The 19,723-nt window shown below is 49.5% G+C and overlaps 3 protein-coding genes across 3 annotated transcripts; 2 read left to right on the plus strand and 1 right to left on the minus strand.

The window, feature by feature from the left end:
* Positions 1-2,043: 2,043 nt before the first annotated feature.
* Positions 2,044-3,336, plus strand: LOC311162003 (basic phospholipase A2 caudoxin-like; the record flags this gene model as incomplete). Its single annotated transcript, XM_084220085.1, has 4 exons — positions 2,044-2,071; positions 2,199-2,346; positions 2,573-2,679; positions 3,194-3,336. The coding sequence occupies 4 exons, from the start codon at positions 2,044-2,046 to the stop codon at positions 3,334-3,336; spliced, it is 426 nt and encodes a 141-aa protein (XP_084076211.1).
* A 2,423-nt stretch (positions 3,337-5,759) lies between these two features.
* OTUD3 (OTU deubiquitinase 3) lies at positions 5,760-15,250 on the minus strand. Its single transcript, XM_084220434.1, has 8 exons — positions 15,048-15,250; positions 14,237-14,385; positions 13,409-13,521; positions 9,836-9,958; positions 9,022-9,147; positions 8,373-8,469; positions 7,955-8,133; positions 5,760-7,633 (listed from the first exon to the last, which is right to left on the minus strand). Exons 1-8 carry the CDS (start codon positions 15,218-15,220, stop codon positions 7,460-7,462), a joined length of 1,134 nt encoding a protein of 377 aa, XP_084076560.1. The 5' UTR covers positions 15,221-15,250; the 3' UTR covers positions 5,760-7,459.
* A 3,086-nt stretch (positions 15,251-18,336) lies between these two features.
* RNF186 (ring finger protein 186) lies at positions 18,337-19,687 on the plus strand (the record flags this gene model as incomplete). The annotated part of the gene is made up of 1 exon (XM_084220235.1): positions 18,337-19,687. The coding sequence occupies exon 1, from the start codon at positions 18,767-18,769 to the stop codon at positions 19,685-19,687; it is 921 nt and encodes a 306-aa protein (XP_084076361.1). The 5' UTR covers positions 18,337-18,766.
* Positions 19,688-19,723: the final 36 nt, after the last annotated feature.

The raw sequence follows: 19,723 nt of genomic DNA on the forward strand, positions 1-19,723 counted from the left end.
TAGGAAAAGGCAGCTCAGGCAGCAGCTGCTTTCCCCCACTTCAGCATCCCCAGGTTTTGTGCCTTGAGGTGCTGACCCCGGCAGGTCTCCAGGCTCCAAACCACCTCAGGGGGGCTCAGCAATGAAATAAAGCCACAGAAACAGCAACAGAACACTGTTCCCTCAGGGGCTGATGCCCAGCTGGAATTCCCACCCTGGATTGCCCCATAGCTGCAATCAATGGCACCAGGAAATAGCCCTGAAATCAGCGACGCTGCCGCCAGCTGCCACCCGGGAATCGGGGAATCACCCGAGTGCAATCCCGGGGGAGAGGAGGAAGGAGCCCTTTGCCCAGCAGCTGATAATTGCAGGGCATAAATCAAGGATCAAACCCTCACCGAGGGCATGGATATCCCAGACAGATTGCAGGCTGGGACAAACTGAACCACACTATCCCTTTGTAAATTCTGGGTGAATTTTAACCATCCATGAATTTTCCTGCTTGGACATCCAGCTGTACAAATCCATTCATACAAGTCCTCCAAATGCTGATGGTTTGACTCAGATGCTGGAGCCCCTCAGAGCATTGCAATAAACTGGGCTGCAAGAGTTGTGGTTTTCATACCATGAAACAAAATCCACAGCTTCCCAGGAGGCATTTGGCTTGGGGGAAGGCTTATTTCCCATTTGGAGAAGGGATCCTGCAAACCTGCCACAGGTAGAGGGGCTGGGGTGGAGAGGCTTTCAGTGGAGCTCAGCCAGTTTGATGGACAAGAATATCCCTTATTCCCCTGTGATAAAACTGGTTGTGTACTTGGAAAATCCTGAATTATGGCAAATCCTGATTTAGCCAATTAACTCAACACCACCAAGGGGACTACTTAAATTAGCCCAGAGAGCTGATGAGGCAAAGGGCCCATGCCAGAGGGGGGAAAAGATTTTGCTGAGCTGAGTTCCCTTCTCTCAGCATCTCTCTGATTCCCACACAAGTTGCAACCTTGTTCCCACAGCCTCAGTTTCCCTACCAGCCCTGGGGGGATTTCCTCCCCTGCCTCAGAGCCCGCCCATGCTGGGGTTCCCCAAAAAGCACCACAGAGCAGCTGCAATCTCTGCCAGAAGACATCTGCTAACTGATTGCTCAGTACCCACCAATTTAATCAGAGAGTCTCCCTGAGAAATCAACACAAGCAGCCTCTTTTTTCCCCACTTTCCATCATACATCACTTGCATTTTTTCTTCCTTGCCACTTGCCTTATTTTCCTTCTAAATAAAGGTGAACCAGACACCTCATGCCATGAGGTATTTGAGAGCAAAACACAGTGGCCAGCACACATGGAGAGAGGGATGGAGCATCCCCACATGTAGGAGGCATCTGGGCACTGAGAAAGCCCCACTATCAAGAAAACCAAAGATGGCCTTTGCTCAGCTCCATCTCCAGCCACAGCCATTCTGGAGACCATGGGATCTTCCTCCACTCCCAGTGCTGCATCTCAGCCACTCTGGTCAGTTGGAAGGGAAGGAAACTTTGCACTGGCTGCATTTTCTCCCTGCCCAGCTAGGTCAGGATGGAAACAGCAAGGCACAGAACAGAGTTTTCTAGCCAAGGCATCCAAAAAACTGTCATCCAGGAAGAAAGTGGATCATGGAATCACAGACTCCTCAGACAATCTCATTCCACCCCCTGCCATGGGCAAGGACACCTCATACTAAGTGGTTCCTGTTCTCCCTCAAGTTCTCTCCTTTCATTTAGGGAAGCCCTGGGAATGCTGAGACACCCAGAGCCATGCACAGACTCATCCCCAGGCTACTCCACACATCCAAAACCTCCTGCCAAGACCCCACACATCCAAAACCTCCTGCCAAGACCTCCACCATATAAGGCATCCCACAGCCTCCAGCTGTGCCAGGACAGCTGCACAGCAGCGGGACCAGTAGGGTGAGGATTGTCAATATTTGCCCACTTTGGGCTCCCCAGAGGAGGGGCCCTGCTGAGGGTGCCCAGCCATAAAAGGTGTGATCAGCAGCACCTTGGGCTCACCAAACCCCCGAGCTGCCACTGCCAGAATGAAGCTCCTCTCTCTGCTCCTCTTCCGTGAGTACCCCCACCAGCTCCCAGGCCCTGCCCACAGCCAGATGGGGAAGGTGAAATGCCCATTTTTGCTGTGGAAAGGTGGGATGGGAGGTTGCTTTTCCTGGTGCTCTTAACCCCCCTTCTGCAGTCCTAGGACTGGCCCTCGCCAGCTGCAACTTGCTCCAGTTTGCAGCGATGATTAAGCAGAAGACCGGGAAATCGGCGCTGGCTTACAACGGCTACGGCTGCTACTGCGGCTTGGGCGGCTCCAAACAGCCCCTGGATGCCACTGACAGGTACTGGGACGGGGGAAGGGACAGCCCCCAGCCCTCCTCACCTCCCTGGCTACTGCACTGCAACCTCATTCCCGCTCCTGAGGGTGGAAATGGCAATGAGAAAATTATTGCTTGTCCTTAAAGCCTCTGCAGAAGCGGTTCAGTGACAGCAAAGATGCACATGGTTGCTGCTTTACCTTACTGTCCCAACTGTCCCCTGCCCTGACCTCGGCTCTCACCCCTCCAGGTGCTGCCATGCCCACGACTGCTGCTACAAGAAATTGGTTGCCGCCGGCTGCAGCCCCAAAACGGCCACCTACAAATACGTCTTCAGAGGAAACCAAATAACCTGTGGTGAGAGCGGGGCGCGGGCAGAACTCTGAGGGGGAGGCACAGCCACCCACAGGGGAGCTCGACTTCCAACATCTCTTTTACATCATCCTGGCCTGCAATTCACACACAGTGAAGTGGGTGGAAATACAGGAAAAGTGCCAGGAATAAGGCAAATAAGTATCTGCTGGATTATGGTGATGTTTAGAGCTTGGAGACTTCCCTGAGGAGGGGCCTTGTCCTTCCCAAGAGGCCAAACACCAAGGGTTTGAGAGGACCCTCCCATCCTGGATGGGGACCTGGCACAGCTGCCCTGACAGCAAAGCACATCCCAGAGATCCAATCAAACACCCACAGACACATCAGAGAGAAAGTCAATATTCCCTCCAGGGCCAGGGAGCTCCACACCCCAGACACGAGCCCACCTGAGACACCCCAAACTCAACCGAGGGGCTGTGCACGCTGTGGGGACAGTCAAAAAACACCCCCTGACTCTCACACCCCTCACCTGCCTCCACCCCCCCCAATTTTCTTCCAGGAAACGGGAACTCGTGCCAAAAGCGGACGTGTGCGTGCGACAAGAGGGCGGTGGAGTGCTTCCAGAGGGCAGCCAGCTCCTACCGCAAATCCTACAGCAACTACCCCAACTCCAAGTGCAGGGGCAGGACCCCCTCCTGCTGAGCACTCCTGCCGTGCCAGGGCTCCAAACCTGGCAGAACCATCAGAACTGGGGGGTTCTGCCTTCCCTGTGGCCTGGCAGGACATGGCACAGCGCTGTGGCACTGAAAAAGTGTCCAGCACCTTTCCCCAGAGCCTTAGCACTGGGAAAACCTGCTTCCCATGGTTCAATGACTCATAAAAATGAGGTAAAGCCTGCAAATAAAGATTTGCTTTAAAATTGTGGCCAGAGTTGTTTTTTGGGAATCAGTGGTGGAAGGGGTAGATAACAGCATGGAGCTTGAAGGCTGATTTTTTGAAGAAATGATCCTTCCTGCATACATTTTCTCTTTAAAAATGACCAGAAGTGATATTCTAGCAGCCAACCAGTAAATCTTAAAGAGCTCCAGAGAAAGAAAAAGCCCACAGAATCAGCAAGCAGCTGCTGTACCCCAACCCCAAAGCAGGCTCCAAGAGCAGCTTCTCTCCAGGAGCTCAGCCTCAATCCACAATCCAGCCTCATCCCACTTCTCACGACTGTTTAAGCCATTAATACTCACTGAAGGCACAGGGGAGCCCACTGGGGGGGGTCTCAGAGGCTTGGGTGACTCTTTCTTGCTGATGCCTCCTCAAGCTGCAGCTCCATACAGCCACCTTGTCCCACACCACAGCAGCAAATGATCCCATATTAGCCCTAATTACCTAATTACCTCTAACAAGCCAGGGCTGGCTGTACCCTGGGCCTTGATGGAGGCACCTCCAGCTGTAATGCTGCCTCTGGAGACGTGATCTGCCTAAAATAAAGGAGTTTTAAGGGTAATTTATTTGATTTCCACATCAGCGTTGAGGGCTCCTGCCTGACTTGGTTAAGTGTTTCACTACAAGCAACAGCACCCCTGCCTCAAGCTCCTACAGTAAATGTGGTATCTTTCTAACTCCAAACCACTCATTTCTTCTCATTTTCTACAGGCAATAAGGATTCTAGAAACTGAGACAGAGCCAATGCTGCCTTCTACAGCTGGTGCTTGCACTCAGGAAGCTCCAAGGAACCGCCCCACAGCTCAACACCAGTACAAACCATCTTCTTTTATGGATTATGGATCATTCTTCATGCCCAATTTCTCTCCCTTTCTGCAGCTCCCAAAGCTCTGCAGACATGGAGACCATGGGTGACGTGGCAAAGCTGTGAGATAAACCAGAAGGCAGCTCCTAAGTAGGAACAAAGGACAGGAGACACAGAGCAGCCCAGGCAGAAAACCCTTCCCATACACAGACAAGCTTATGGAGGTCAGCCAGAACCTGCCTAAATGCTTAAAACTTCCAGTTCAACTGAATCCCTGACCTGCAGGGGCAGGATCTGGGAAAATAAGTCCAGGGAAGATGATAGAGGGAGATAGGAGGCAGGGAAAGTGGCTTCCTACATCCTCCTGCTGCGTATTCGCCCTTGAGAGGCTCACAGTGACCCTGCTGCAGCAACAGCCAAAACACCCTCATATCTGTCAGCCAGCTGCTAAGAACAAACAGTCATCTTCCTCAAAGCCCAGGGGAATATCCAGGGCTTACTGTCCATCCCTGGCCCGTGGATTACAGAGCACTCAGCTCCACCAAGGAGTAAACACACACGATGTATGAATCACGGTGTTGTTCTGCTCGGTGTTCTTGCCTCCCTTCCTCCTCCCAGGAAAACCCACCATCAGTTTTCAAAGCAAATTCACTGCATAAACTGAGTTCTGTGAAGAATGTTGCACAAAGTTTCCCTAGGAAAAAAAATATACATTGGGAAGGTGGAAATTTCAGTGGGAAAAACGTGAAACAGACAAAATCAGTTTTAACATCTCTGGATATGGAATGGCTGTGCAGGCACAAAGCTACCCTGGAAAGACAGGGAATTTGACTGGTTTATCAAGATTCATGAGCTCAGCACATCAAGAGTTTATTTTAATCATATTACACTTGGAAATGAAAGCATTTTCAGCCCCAGATTTTGTTCCATGTATCAGAGGCCACGAGCTGCAGGCTAGTCTCTCCCTCTGCTCTTGGTGCTGCTGTTGCAGACCCTCTTTCATCCTGCACACGATGGGGTGAGGTTTGGGTTCCCTCCTTGGCCTCCAGACCAATTCCCTTCACAGCTCTCCAGGCAACACTGAATGTCTTATCAGCTCAGGCTCCACAGGACAAAAACCCAATTCATTGAGATCAAACCTCTTACTCACAGTGCACAACTGCCATTTCTTATCTCTCCAAACCTGCAGAACACACCTGCCTTTCAGACCAAAATACAGGACAGGCCAGGACACAGGTGACACAGTCACCTGCACTGCCTTGCCAAACCTGCTGTCACAATTTATCACTCCCTGAAAGAACTTGCACTTTCTCCCCACTAAGCTGTGACTCACCTCTCTTTCCACTACTGTAAAAATGACTGTCTTGCAGAAAAAGGAATTCCTACACCATCAGCTCTTACAGGAGTGCTCCTTCCTTTTTATTCTTCAAGTAACAGCAGCAGACCACACCAAGTACCAGCCCAGCTCTTGGCAGTTCAGTAAAAACCCATTAATATCTCCATGCTGATTTATAAATTTTTAAGCACAGAAAATTTCTTCAAATGCAACACTCCTGACTTTTAAAAAAAACCTTTCACCTCTGCCCTGGCTGATGAGGTGTCTCCTGTGTCTAAGTGCACATGTGCTTTCTTCAACCTTAATGCTTGTTACAAGCCCAAAAACCTGAGTGGAGCTGAAACACTGTGAGCTATAAATCAAAAGCTGATCAATCCCACAGTCCTTTCCCCTCAATCCAAATTCTCAGTCCTACAGTGGAAAACATCACAGGAGTCAAGCTGTGCATCCTTCTTGGTGACCTCACTAAAATGGAACTTAAGAAGGAAAAAAACCTACCCTGGAAAAAAGCTTGATTTATGAAGTGAATCCCAGGGATCACTGCTGCTTGGAAGCTTCTTCCCAGGACTCTTGGTCCTTTGGCTATACTAATTTTATTTGGAGACTAACACCTATCCAGCTCCTAACTTGGACTAAAGCCCTGGAATAGCCCAAAAGCTCTGGAACAGGGCAAAGGGGACAAGATTCCAGGTGTCCAAGTAACAACACTCATCAGAAACTTCAAGCCTGTTCCTGTCACATTTTTCCAGATCGGAAGAATCAGCTCTGCATCCTCATGAGTCCACTGGGATTATTGTTTTGGGTTTTTTTCCCCCACTATAGGTCTCATCTTAAAGGAGCTGATCCCAAACCTCAGCAAGCATGGATGCAGCAATCCCCATCTCCCTCCATGAATTCATCACTTCTGAACCTGCTCAGTGCCATGCCAGCCATTCTAGTGAGATTAAAACTTGTCACTGTATTCCTGCATGGCAAACAAAAGCAGTTCTGTGAGATTAAAACTTGCCACTGTATTCCTGCATGGCAAACAAAAACCGTTCTAGTGAGATTAAAACTTGTCACTATATTCCTGCACAGCAAACAAAAGCAGTTCTAATGAGATTAAAACTTGTCACTGCATTCCTGCATGGCAAACAAAAGAGGAATGTCATGTTTGAGACAGTACTGGCTGACACACTTTGCTTTGGAAAGGATTCTGCGACTCTGTTTTCTTACTTTATTTGAATTTAAATAGAAAAAGATCCACCAGAGATATTCCTGAGTTGAGATTTGTTAAGAGATTGTCTGATACCCTGACAGCAAGGTAAAATAAAGCTTCTCCAGGCATAACCAAATTAAAAAAAAAAAAAAGAAAAAACCACCAAAAAAAACCCTCAAAAAACCCCAAAAAAACAAAAAAAAACCAAAAAACAAAAAAAACCAAAAAAACCACCAAAACCAGGCACATCAAGAGATGTCAAAACAAATCTGACACCGTTGTGTGAAGAAAAGGTCCTCACCTTCATGTAACTCCAAGATTACAGACCCAAGTCTCTACTTCCTGTTAAGTTTAAACAACTCTTGTGACGACAGGTTGATGCAGAATCAATGAGCAATTGTCCTCCCCACAAGCAAAGGAAGAGGAAGTTCTCTTGTGTTTGGAAATCCCAGCAGAGATGGATTTCAAGATAAACATGGGTGCCTGGAAATTCTCCTGAGGGAATTTTGTCTTCATCAGTTTTATTTGCTTTTCTCATCAGAGCACTGAGTCATATGTTTAGGGCTGCCATGGCCTTGACCAGGGTGACGTGGCTGGCTGGGTCTGTCTCTGTCCTGGTGTCTGCACTGTCCCTCTTGGTGGCCAGGACCTTCTGCCGGTGCCTCTCCTCCTGCCGCTTCTTCTTCTCCAGCCGCTGCTGCTCCTTCCTTTGCTTCTTGGCCACCTGAAAGGGAAGGATGAAAACACCAAGTTCAAACCACATGTGCTCTGCTCAGCTGGGGAAAAGTAGTAAAGGAAACAGGCAGATACCAAGGCAGCTGCCAGAGGACATTCCTAACTATTTATCAGGACTTTATTCCGAGTTGTTTAGGGAAGAGTGCTGCAGGTCACCAGGAAATGTTTGTGGCAGAGCAGGCACAGCTGCAGCAGTGACAAAATGCAGTGAGCACAAGCTCTTTTTAACTGAAAGGAGAAGAGAGCTGCTGAGTAAGCAATGCCCCAATCACTGAAGGGTGCTCACACTGCTGCCAAACCCCTCACACACCTTTGGGTTTCTGCTGGCTCGGTTCTCTTCCCTGGATCCAGCTTGTCCCTTGTTCTCTGCTTCACCTTCATGCAAGCTCTGATTTCCAAAGATTCTTGAACCAGTTCCGTTCTCTTCCCACAGTGTCCTGCTGCAGGATTTCTGCTCCCTGCCCAGGGGTTCCTGCTGCTCCTCAGTACCTGCCAACAGCAGAGTTTTCCTCAGACATGCTCTACCCAGGAGCTGTTGCACTGTCAGGCAATTCTTTTTCCCAGAAATCCTGGGGTATTTTAGAAGCTGGATTGAAGCTGCCCTCACTAATAACCTTCCTGAGCACAGAAGGCTGAAGTGGCAGCACACAAACCCCACCTCTCTTGCTCCTGTCCCCAGCACCAACGTCATGGTCACCTGAAGCCCAGGTGACAAACTGTGCACTCACCTTTTCCTTCCCCTTCCTCCACCTGCAAGATGGCAAGTATTGCAGACTCCACGTTGTAGTCCTCCACCTCAAGAATGTGGCTTACTAAATCCATGTCCTGTCCACAAGAGGGGAAGGAGAACACTGAAGAAGTTCAAATCTCTGACCCACATACACAACACCTGCACCATTGAGAACGGTCTGCTGCTTTTATGATCATTTACTTGGTCTGTGCTTCATTTCTGAAAGGGTGAGGGGGAAAACCTTAAATTCCTGAAGCTATCAGAAAAAAGGAATATGCTGTTTTCAGTGTAAGCTTCCTTCTTGGCCCCTTCTGTTCTGGGTACCTGCACAGTGCCAACAGCCAAGAGTCACAGATTATCCACTTATCTGGGATCGTCAATACCCCCAAAGGATTTCAGAACTTACAGAATTTGTTTCCAAGTGAATTTTTATGAGAGCCTCAAGACAAACCTTCCAAAATTATCAGGCATCCACAAAAAAGTTGGTATTTCACCTGCATTTAAGGGTTGATTCTAGGATGAGATGCACCCTGATTGATGGCCATGGTACTCAAGTTTGTACAAGATGAGTGGCTTTTAGAACTTTTCCCAGGACTACTTCCATGTATCAAGGAACACTAAGCCCAGAAAGGCTCCTTGATACTTACTGAACACCCAGTTGCACTGCACACTTTTTGTACAGCATCTTCCATCTCCACCTCAGTCCCATCTTCAGAGTCACCCTTCTGTGGCTTCACTTCCTCTGCCTTATTGGTATCGTTCTTGCAAAGCATCTGAAGAAGAGCAAAGCCCAGCAGATCACACTGATCACACACCCAGCAGACCACACCAGCATACAATCCAACAAAGTCTGACATCCTAACAACAGTAATTATCATGGCACACTTTTCTTGGGAACATCCCATGTCAAACCCTCTTGGAAACTGTAACTTCCACCATGGCCAAGAGCTTCCCACATCTCCTGCACTGCTGAACAAACTCCAGCGCACTACAACATCATGAATCCCAATAAATGAGCTTTTAAATGGAATATTTTTAATACAATACCACACCTCAGCTGTGTGCAGAGAACCTCAAGTACAGCACAACTACTCCTCATCATCAAAAAAGGAGATATGAGGAAGACAACTCCATCCAGCTGTTGCATTTCCAGCTCTTTCCTCCCTTCCCTTTGTTTTTCTGTTTGAGGTGCACGATTACATCATTTAGATGAGGTTGCTTCCAGACAGCCCACATCACAGCATCAGCTTTGAATTCATTTCCAGCCCAGAGGCTGAAATCCTCCTTCACAGCCCCTCCCGAGAGAGCCAGCAGCATGAGCTACAACCTCAGGGCTTTGCTCTCCCAGCACAACACCCCGACCCAGCTCCTTCCTCCATCCCAAATGAGAATGGAAATCAAGTGGCAGCATTCCCCAGCCCTGTGTGTCACCCACAGCTGGCTCATTCCATCCCAACCCACCTCCATCTGAAGGTGGGCCGGCGCCTCCGAGTCGTCGCTGAGCCTCCGCACGCTGTCGTAGTGCTCCCCGTGCCTGTAGGCGATGTGCAGCTCCCTGGCGCCGCTCCTGTCTGTGCCCCGGATCTCAACAAAAGAAACAAACTGCAAATGAGCCTTTGCCATCGGCTCCAGCGCCCGATTTCTCACAGTATTCATTTTTTGCAGCAATGGCAAACACCGGGAAAGAAGCAAGTACATGGTTGCTGGAGCATTTGAAACAGGAAGAGAAGAAGGTATGAAAGCCAGATGTAAAATATTGGGCAGTTACATCAGAACAAACAAAACGTGGAATGAAAATATTTTTGTGGAAAGCTCAGAACTATTTCCTGAACTTTTCACAGGAGCTATCAGTTTTCTGATCATCTTCCCAGAACCAAGTTCAGCAAGAGCTCTCAGGGAATGTACCATGTCATTTTACTCTCAAATACGAGGGAAGAGAGGCCATTCAAGTGACGGCAACAGTGGAAACAGTCACTCAGAGTAAATTTTGATTTGCAGCTGGGACAAGATGCTGTTTTAACACCATTCCAAGCAGCTGTGTTTTGTTTTTAAAAGAAAGCAAGTCCATGAAAATGTATTAACTCCATTCAGGAGCACTGTTAACAACCAAATGTTGCTTTGCTTTGTCAGCACCAAGTTATAGCAATTTCCATAGAAAATTCCTGCTCTCAGTATTATCTGTACTGATGTGAGAATAATTCCTACCCTGATTATCAGTGTCTCAAATTATTAGATAAGAGCTACACAGCATTCCAGCTCCTGCCAGGAATGCAGAAAATCCCACTGCACTTGCAGACCATCTTGGCTTGACCTGCCAGCCCAAGTTCACCCAACAGCTCTCCAGACGTCAGCAAGCAAAGGACCAGAACTCCTTGCTTAGGGCTCCAGAGTTTCCCAATCCTTTTACATCTGTGAACTGCCTTATCTCAGCTCCCAGACCACACACCAAGGCACCTTTCAGCCCTGTCTGCGGTCTGTGCTGCACTAATGACTTCAGGTTTTCCAACAAATAATTCTCCATTCATCTATTTTACACTTGCTCACCTTCAAGTTCCAACTCAACACTTGGTTACACTTAACTCCTGCTTTCTATTCTGTTAAATTATTCCACTGCAGAAATTTGGTAAACATTTCTCCTCTGCCAGAGCTTGAATAGGTATCTAACAAATCCCAAAGGTCTGGAAAGATTTGAAAATTAGCCAATTTGGCTCTCATTAGGGAATGAGAGCCAAATTCCACTCTGGAGTGGGCCCAGAGGAGGCCACCATATTGATTTAGAGGGATGGAGCATCTCTCCTATGAGGAAAGGCTGGGAGAATTGGGATGGCTCCAGGGTGACCTAAGTGTGACCTTCCAGGGCCTGAAGAAGCTGACAGGAAAGATGGAGAGAGACTGTGGGCAAGGGCCTGGAGTGTCAGGATAAGGGGGAATGGCTTCCATTGCCAGAGGGCAGGGATGGATGGGATATTGGGAAGGAATTCTATCCTGTGAGGGTGGTGAGGCCCTGGCACAGAGTGCCCAGAGCAGCTGTGGCTGCCCCTGGATCCCTGGAAGTGTCCAGGGCCAGGCTGGACAGGGCTTGGAGCAGCCTGGGACAGTGGAAGGTGTCCCTGCCATGGCAGGGGTGGCACTGAATGAGCTTTAAGGTCCTTCCCAACCCCAACCAACCAAGGATTCCCTAACCTCCCAACATTCCCAACCAAGGATCCTCTGATTCTATGAATACACTGAAACTGGCAAGTAAATTAGAGCTGCAGATTAAGAAGAGAGGGGGGAAAAGCCTGTTATCCAAAAAAGCCAATAAATAAATGACCTACAAATCTCAGCTAACCTGAATCTACAGTTGGACTCCATGATTTTAAAGGTCTTTTCCAACTTTAACAATTCTATAACTTACATTCACTATCAAAAAAAAGTTAAGGGGTGTTTAAAGACCAAAAAATTCCACACAGAGATGTCCACCTGTAAAGAGCTTTTCATGATGGTACAACTATTCACAGTTCTCCTAATTCACACCATTCTCAAGGGACTGAGACAACCCTTCACTAACAGCACTGCTCAGGCAAGACAGAACCTCATCACAAGCTCTGTACTGACACTCTGACATGGTCAATAAGAGATGATGAAAGAATCAAGGACATAAAAATTGCATAAAAATTGAGGAACAACACATGAAAACCACCCCTGTGACCTCCCCTGCAGGTACTTGACCCACCTGTCCCTCTGCTCATGGCTGGCCATAAATGAGAGTTTAAACTTGTTTGATTTCAGGAATTCACGTGAGGCTGTTTTAAATGTAGTTAAGACATTACTGACAGCTTTCATCTGGTTTTTTATCTTTATTGCCCTGTTTAATCTACACACTTCAGTGGTTCTGTCTGTAAATAGAGGCCAGAAACAATCCTGACCAGGCTGACTGAGCATGGACCCATTCCACTGGCCATGGAAAAACAACAACAAAGACAAAACGAGAGACCTGATGGATTACTTGTTTCAGTTCCCCTCTATCAGAGGAAACCACACCACACAGTTCTTTCCAGGAGCTGATTAAACACCACTTTAAGGTTTTAAAAATTATTTTAAAACCTCATTTCTCCATCTGTCAGAAACCTTGACCTTCCACATCCCATGCAGAATTGATGGAGCTTCACTCCAACACAATGCATGCCCTGCTATACCTTCATTTCCATCTGCCTGAATCTTATTGCACAGGTTTCCTTAAGCCTAGCTCAAACTCCAGGGGCTGTGCAGCTCTTCAGAAGGACTCACCAGGTTGGAGAGATGGGCAGGGAAGAACCACCTGAAGTTCAACAAGGGCAATGCAGGTCCTGCCCCTGGGGAGAACAGTCCCAAGTACCAGCACAGGCAGGGGAGACCTGCTGGAGCATCTCTGCAGGAAGGATCTGGGGGTGCCATGGTCAATGAGCTGTCCCAGAGCCAAGAGAGTGTCCTGAGGGCCAACAGGTCCTGAGGGCCAACAGGTCCTGCCAGAGGAGCACTGGCAGCAGGTCAGGGAGTGACCCTCTGCCCAGCCCTGGGAGGCACACCTGAGTGCTGTGTCCAGCCCTGGGCTCCTGGGGCAGGGCCAGAGAAGGCTGCAGAGATGAGGAAGGGCCTGGAGCACCTCTCTGCCCAGGAAAGGCTGAGGAAGCTGGGGCTGGGAGACAGGACCAGATGATCCAGTGTGGTCCCCTCCAACCTGACCCATTCTGGGATTCCTAGCAGAAAACTCAGCTCAAATGCACTCTGACCTTCAGGAGACAGAGCATGGCACTGAAGGTCATAGCTCAAAACCCAAGTGAAACACATTGCTCTGCCCCCACATACCCATCTTCATACACTCACTGTTTTCTTTCTTTCCCTCTCCTCCTAGCCAAAATCTCGAGTGTTCCCCCCTTCAGAAACCAAGCACAGCTCTGCACCATGCCTAGATCATTGCAGCTATTGCTCTTTTTTAATAAATCGGGAATTTTCCGCAGTATTTATATCCCTCAGGTAAAAATTAGGGAAAAATGTAGAAGCTTTGTGTCTCACCTGCCACAGTGGAGTGTTGAGCTGATGAATAACCACATTCATTTGATTGTTCCTTGCAAAGGCCACGATAGCATCATTGCCAGCAAAAGTACCAGGCTTGGCCAAATTGGCAACTAAAGGAAAAAACATTCGCAAGAGTTGAAATCTAATTTCTGATACTTCCAAAAGCAGTGGAGGGATAACGAGGGGTGAGATTTCAACATGAGCCCAAGAAATTCTGGAAGGGAAATCCCACGTGTGAAACAAGAATTTGGCTGCAACATGAGGTAATGCAAATAAAGGACCACAGAATTCTCTAAAAAAGGCACTCCACCCTTAGACAAAGAAAGGCCACTGGCTCTGTTAGCTCAGAAGGAGGAGTGCCATGTACTGCATGACCAAACTACCTTCATGCATCATCTCCATGGTACCTGACACATCAAAGGCTGTATTTGTCTCTGGTTTGGATCCTCCCCTCACTTCCCAGGAGGAAATACTGAGTGCCAAGGAGAAAGAAACCCAAAGAAATCAGCCACTTACTAAAACAGCCAAATACCCATCAGTATTCAGGAGAATAAGACAATTTTTCTTAAGTTCCTTTTGAAAACACAACTTTTACATCTTGCCTTTTGGTCTCTCTTTCCTTCTCCTAAATTTAAATAATGTCCAGGACAAATTCGATGCGTATTTAACATCTCACCTTCCCACAGCACCACAACAGCCATAACGTTAAGTCCCTGTTTCTAAAAACTAGAGAGGAGTCCTAAGGTAGTTCCGGGATGAGGAACTGCTTAGTAAGGAGCCGCATGACACACGGATGCCTCCCAGGACGCCCCACGGAGCCCATACCATGTTTGTCAAAGGGCACATCGTCCTCCACGAAGGGCTCGAAGTCGGCGCGCTGCCGCACCATGAACTGCACGGTCTCCTGGCGGTGGCGCAGGTGGTTCCGGGAGTGCCCCTCCAGCTGGTCCCCCAGCGCCCGGAACAAGCAGTTGCTGCAGAGAGGGAAATGAGGAGTAGGTGTGCCTGAGGCAGCAGAAGAAATACGGGTCACAGGGAAAGGGGCTGTGCTCATTCTGCCCAGTATAGCAAGGCTTTGAATGCAGAGGAGCGCTCATTCCCTGTGCCTTCAATGGCTGGGTCTGAGTGATTTTGTCACTCTGGGCCAAACTGTCCCACACTGACACCAGACAAGGGACATAAAGCAAGGATAAACAAATGCCCCACTGCGCAACTTCTCAGCAGGAACGTTTACTACCTTTACACCTTCTAGGAAAGAAGGGGGTGAAAGTATTCCATAAGAATATTTATGGACCTTCCTATGCTCATCCGCTGGACACTGGAGCCCCCAGGCCGCTGGGCACCAGGGCTGGGACTGGCCGAGCCGTCAGGCCCTGTAGAACCGCAGAGAACAGCAGAGATCCCTGAGGGGTACAGCGGGGAAATCCTCACCCTGCGGAGCGCAGGGCCCACTTCATCCGAGAGGGGAAAATCCTCGGCCCCCGGGACACGGGCTCCCCACCCCCGGGAGCGATGAAAGCCCTCGGCCCCGGGGACACGGGCCCACATCACCCGGGGAGGAGGAAGCCCTCAGCCTTCAGGTCTGGATGTCGGGAGAACCCCCGGGGTTGCTGGGGTCACCCGTCGCGGCGCTCACCCATCTCCCGGCACCTCCCGCAGCTTGAGGCCGAGGGCCCGGAGCTGCCCGGCGAGGCCGCCGCTGTGGCCTGGAGCGGGGCCCGGGGCCGGTCCGGCGGGGGAATGCCGGGGCCGGCGGCCCTTCCTGGCGGCGGCGGCGGGCCGGGCCTTGCCCGCCTGTTTGCGGGACATCCCCGCCGGGGCCGCCGCGCCTGCCGCACCGGGCGGGGCACGTGACCGCGCACCGCTCTCACGTGAGGGGGTCACGTGAGCGCCCGCCCGCCCGAGGATCCTCGAGGAGGAGAAGGAGGAAGAGGAAGAAGAAAGAAGGAGAGAGGGCACAGCGGGGTCCCGGGGGGAAACTGAGGCTGCGGATGGAAGAGCGGGAGCGGCGAAGGGAAGGACGGCGCAGCCAAGTGCCGGGAGCGGCGAGTCCGCGGGGAAAGGCTGGGGAGGTTGCGGAAAGCGGCGCCACAATCAAATGGATGTTGTACCAAAAGCTGCCGGATTCCGGCTAATTGGCCTCTGCTGCTAATTACACTCCCCTCGCCCAAGAGCATTTCCCTGCTGCTCGGCACAGCTCCCGGCCCTGCCCTCACGGGTGGGCGCTTTCTGCTGCCGCTCTGCACCGGGCCACGCCACCGCAGAGCGTGTCTGCTCAGCTCCTGACCGCCCCTGCTCAGCCCCAGATCACCGCTGCGAAGTGAGCTCGCAGCAAACAGGGCACTGAGCAGACGGACTACCCGCGAGGTGGCACCAGGAGAACAGGGCTGACAGCAGCGGCAGGGCAGGAGCGGAGCCGAGACAGCAATGATTAATTAAATGGGATAAGTGTAATAAAGTGAAGCTCCGCGTCTTGCTTCCCATAGCACTGAAGGAGACGCCTCACAGGATGCTGGAAAAGGGGCACAGTAAGATGGGTGATTTGTCTGGAGCAGGGCTCTTGCGGAGGATTTCCTGCCGTCCCTCCTGCTCTTTGGTTTTTCCACCTGTCCCACAGGAACCGGATAACGGAATCACCCAGCAGCAGCAGCCACCAGGGCATCGCTGTGCCCGTGACTCTGGTTTCCTCTGCTGGTATTGTGACAGAAACTGCCCAGTGCTGTCAGAACTGCTGCACATCGAGTCCACAGGACGCGAAGATGAGCAGAGAGCACCTCTCCCATGAGGGAAGCTTAGGAGAACTGAGATTGTTCAGTTTGGAGAAAAGAAGGTGCCAGGGTGACCTAATTGCAGCTTTTCAGTACCTTTCTCATCCAGGAGCTGACAAGAAAGATGGAGAGAGACCGTGAGCAAAGGCCTGGAGTGTAAGGACAAGGGGGAATGGCTTCCACTGCCAGAGAGCAGAGCTAGATGGGATATTGGGAAGAAATCCTTCCCTGTGAGGGTGTGCACACCCTGGCCCAGAGCAGCTGTGGCTGCCTCTGGATCCCTGGCAGTGCCCAGGGCCAGGCTGGACAGGGCTTGGAGCAACCTGGGACAGTGGAAGGTGTCCCTGCCCATGGCAGGGGGGGCACTGGATGGGCTTTAAGGTCCCTTCCTGCCCAAACCAATCTGGGATTCTACGAATTTCTAATTCCTGGCTCCGAGGGCACATCCAAACAGCTTTGTGAGGAACGCTAACAGAACAGTCCCAGGAATACAATAAGAGCCTTGACATCACAGGGATTTTTAAGTTGTATGTCATTTTTCTGTTCTTCTTGTCCAGACTCAGGAAAGCCTGAACCACAGCTCAGCACAGGGAGAAGCTCACGGGAGTATCCCCACTATGGTCTGGCATGTTTGACTTGTGGCACGGGAGGATTTTACTAGGAATGACACAACTGCTCTTTTATATCTATTTCCTGCTATAAAAAACTCCATTTAAAGCATTTCATAAACACACATTTTGTTATGCATACATACTAAAAGCAGGAAAACAACGTGAGTACATAAACTGACTGCAAACGATTAATGAGGCAGTAATTAGATAGAAGAGCATTAATGGGTTGTGAGCAATTCAGATAAGCACAAGGCACATGCCAGCCAGGGAGCATCACTCGTGACACCAGAGCCAAAGCGGAGCCGGAATCAGGGCAACTTTTTATGTTGGGAGTGTAGTTGTTCCTCTTGGTGTCTGTTCCAACTTCCAGCATCTGCAAGGTGTTTTTATATTGTTCTAGTAATTACAAATCAGGAGATTTTAAGACATTTCCATTTTGGGCATGGGAACTGACAGAGCAAATTTGAAGCTTCTAAACTGTTGTAATAGTGGCAAGTCTGGTTTCTGCTTTCCTGGATCTTTTTAACAGCATGAACTTGCTGACAAAGAGTTATATGAAATGCAAAAGAAAATTTTCTTTCTAAAGAGAAATCAGTCTTGCAGTTCACCAGCCTACTTCCAGACATTCCTGCACTTTGATACCAGCTTCTGCAACTCAGGCTCCTAAAATTTGGGGTAATCTAAAAGTCCATCAATCACCACCTCATGCCACGTCAGCAGAAACACAGCAATGCCCAGGCACTTTGACGAAGTTTGCTTACGACAAACCTTCTATTTCTCAGCAAATAAGAACAAGTTCTTCTCACCTCATCCCCCTCCGGTGAGTTCATGAGATTAGAGCCTTCCTGAACTCCTTGCCCTCCTCATCTGCAGTTGTTTCATTTCTTTCTGCTGCTCCTCTGTGGGAGGGAGGGGTTGGGACTTGGGGGCACAGGCAGTGTGAGCATTCAGGTGCACTTGAGGCTACCAGTGTGGTACTTTGTGTCTTCTGCTGCTAACACTGACCTCATCTGGCTTTTTGGGATTAGTGAGCCTTCCCTTCCTTCTTTCATTCCTTCCTTCCATGGGATTCTTGCTGAGAAACTATCTGCATTTTACTGCAAGGCAGAAAGAAATTACGGACAGAAAGAAATGAGGGATTTTGTTCAGGCATTTTTTCCAGAAGAGATGAATATTCACAAAATCACTCAAGAAGGGCATTCCCAAGTGCATGAGGTTGTTTGGTGAACACCACAGGAAAGAAGATGGTCCCACCCTCTAGAACACTGGTCTTGCTTTTAGTTTTCTGATCTCTTTCATGGGCTCTGAGAGATCCTGTGTGAGCCTGTCATGCTTCAGTTTGTACTGGAAACCTTGTGATGACTAAAACAAACAGGAAAAAGAGTTATCCTAGGTTGAAAAAACCTATGATAAAAGAGCTAATAATAACTGGACATTCAACAGTCAAATTAGTAATTTCAATCTCATTCATCACTTGGTGCTGTGGGGTAGTAAGTGTTTCTAAACCAAGAGCAAACTTCCTACCCAGAGAGCCCAGAACTGGTGATAGATATGCTTTAATCAAAGTACTGCATTCAGCACACCAATGTTAGAAACAGGTAATTCCCCCAAGCCTGTCACTGTCTAGCAGAGCACCGTTTGGAGAACAGTGAAATTGCTTTCATTTAAGAGAGTTCTAATTTAATAATAATGGTAGTGTCTGGCTGTCAGAGTGGTCTGCTAATGCCATGGAGTCTGCTTCCGGACAGGAATTGCCCACTGATATTATCAGTCATTGTAAACTGTCTTGGCTGGGAAGTCAATCATTAACTCTGCTCCCCATGTCATAAAAACATCATATTGTAAGAGCATGACTGGCTTAAGGCTCTCACCAATCAATCAGGCATACAGCAGGAATACAGCAACACATAAAAGGAGCCAGAGACTCAGGAAATCCTTCAGCTAAGGGGAGACAAGCTGCACCGAGGTTTATCTCCATGGAGAAATCCACTGACAAGCCAAACAAGGAAAACAGATCGTCAGCTCCTGGAGTACTGCAGGCTGAGGCAAACAGTCCAGTGCCCGTGGCAGGAGGTGCTGCAGAAATGAGCAAAGCAGGATCCGTAACACAAAACTCAAAACGTGAGAAGAGAGTGGGATTCACGGAAAAGTGTCCTGAAGAAATGGAGAGACCTTCAGGAACAGAGAGAGACAGTCCTGCTGCCTTTAAACCAGCAGTTTTGGAACAAGACTCTCCAAACTCAAAGCCGCTTGCTGTGCTAACAGACACAAACTCTCCCGAAATGAGCACGTTGGACCTGAACCACCAGAGCTCAGACACAGCCACCCTGGACATGGACTGCATGATCTGCTTCAACAAGTACAGCATCTACAGAGTCCCAAAGCTCCTGGACTGCCAGCACACCTTCTGCGCCGTCTGCCTCAAGCTGATCCTCAGGAAAGAGGAGAACACCTGGACAATCACCTGCCCTCTCTGCAGAAAACCCACCTTCGTGTCGGGAGGGCTCATCCGCACGCTCCAGAACAAAGAAGACATCCTGGAGCGCTTGGAGAACCTTGATTCAAGCCCTGAGGTGTACATCTGTGCCATGGGGCCGGATGGCAACAGCTGGACTCAGAGCAGCCAAGACATTTTGAACACAGAGGAAACCAGCCCAGCACACAGCAGCCAGGCTGTGCAGAGACTCCTGCTGCTCCTGCTGCTTGGGGTGATCCTCGCCATGCTCATCCTCCCCTTCATGTACTCAGGGAGGGTGAAATGGGTAATTTGTCTCCTCCTTACTTTGGGGCTGCTCATGTCTCTGGTGCTTTGCTGCACTCCTAAATTCCACTGCAGGTGCAAGAAGGACTCCCCTGCCTCCTGTGACAAGGAGATCCACATTGTTACTGTTGCCTGAACAATTAACCTGCCTGTCCCAGAGATCAGGGACCAG

Source organism: Fringilla coelebs, assembly GCF_963513975.1.
Source record: "Fringilla coelebs genome assembly, chromosome: 22".
NCBI classification, from domain to species: Eukaryota; Metazoa; Chordata; class Aves; order Passeriformes; family Fringillidae; genus Fringilla; species Fringilla coelebs.

What these genes read in the sequence shown, in the direction of transcription:
- OTUD3 (XM_084220434.1), bottom strand. Translation starts at nt 15,220, where the DNA reads ATGTCCCGCAAACAGGCGGGCAAGGCCCGGCCCGCCGCCGCCGCCAGG. An exon ending in TCAACACTCCACTGTGGCAG is followed by an intron (nt 9,959 to 13,408) that starts GTGAGACACAAA and finishes TCTTTTGTTGAG; the next exon opens with ATCCGGGGCACAGACAGGAG. An exon ending in GGAGGAAGGGGAAGGAAAAG is followed by an intron (nt 8,134 to 8,372) that starts GTGAGTGCACAG and finishes TGCTGTTGGCAG; the next exon opens with GTACTGAGGAGCAGCAGGAA.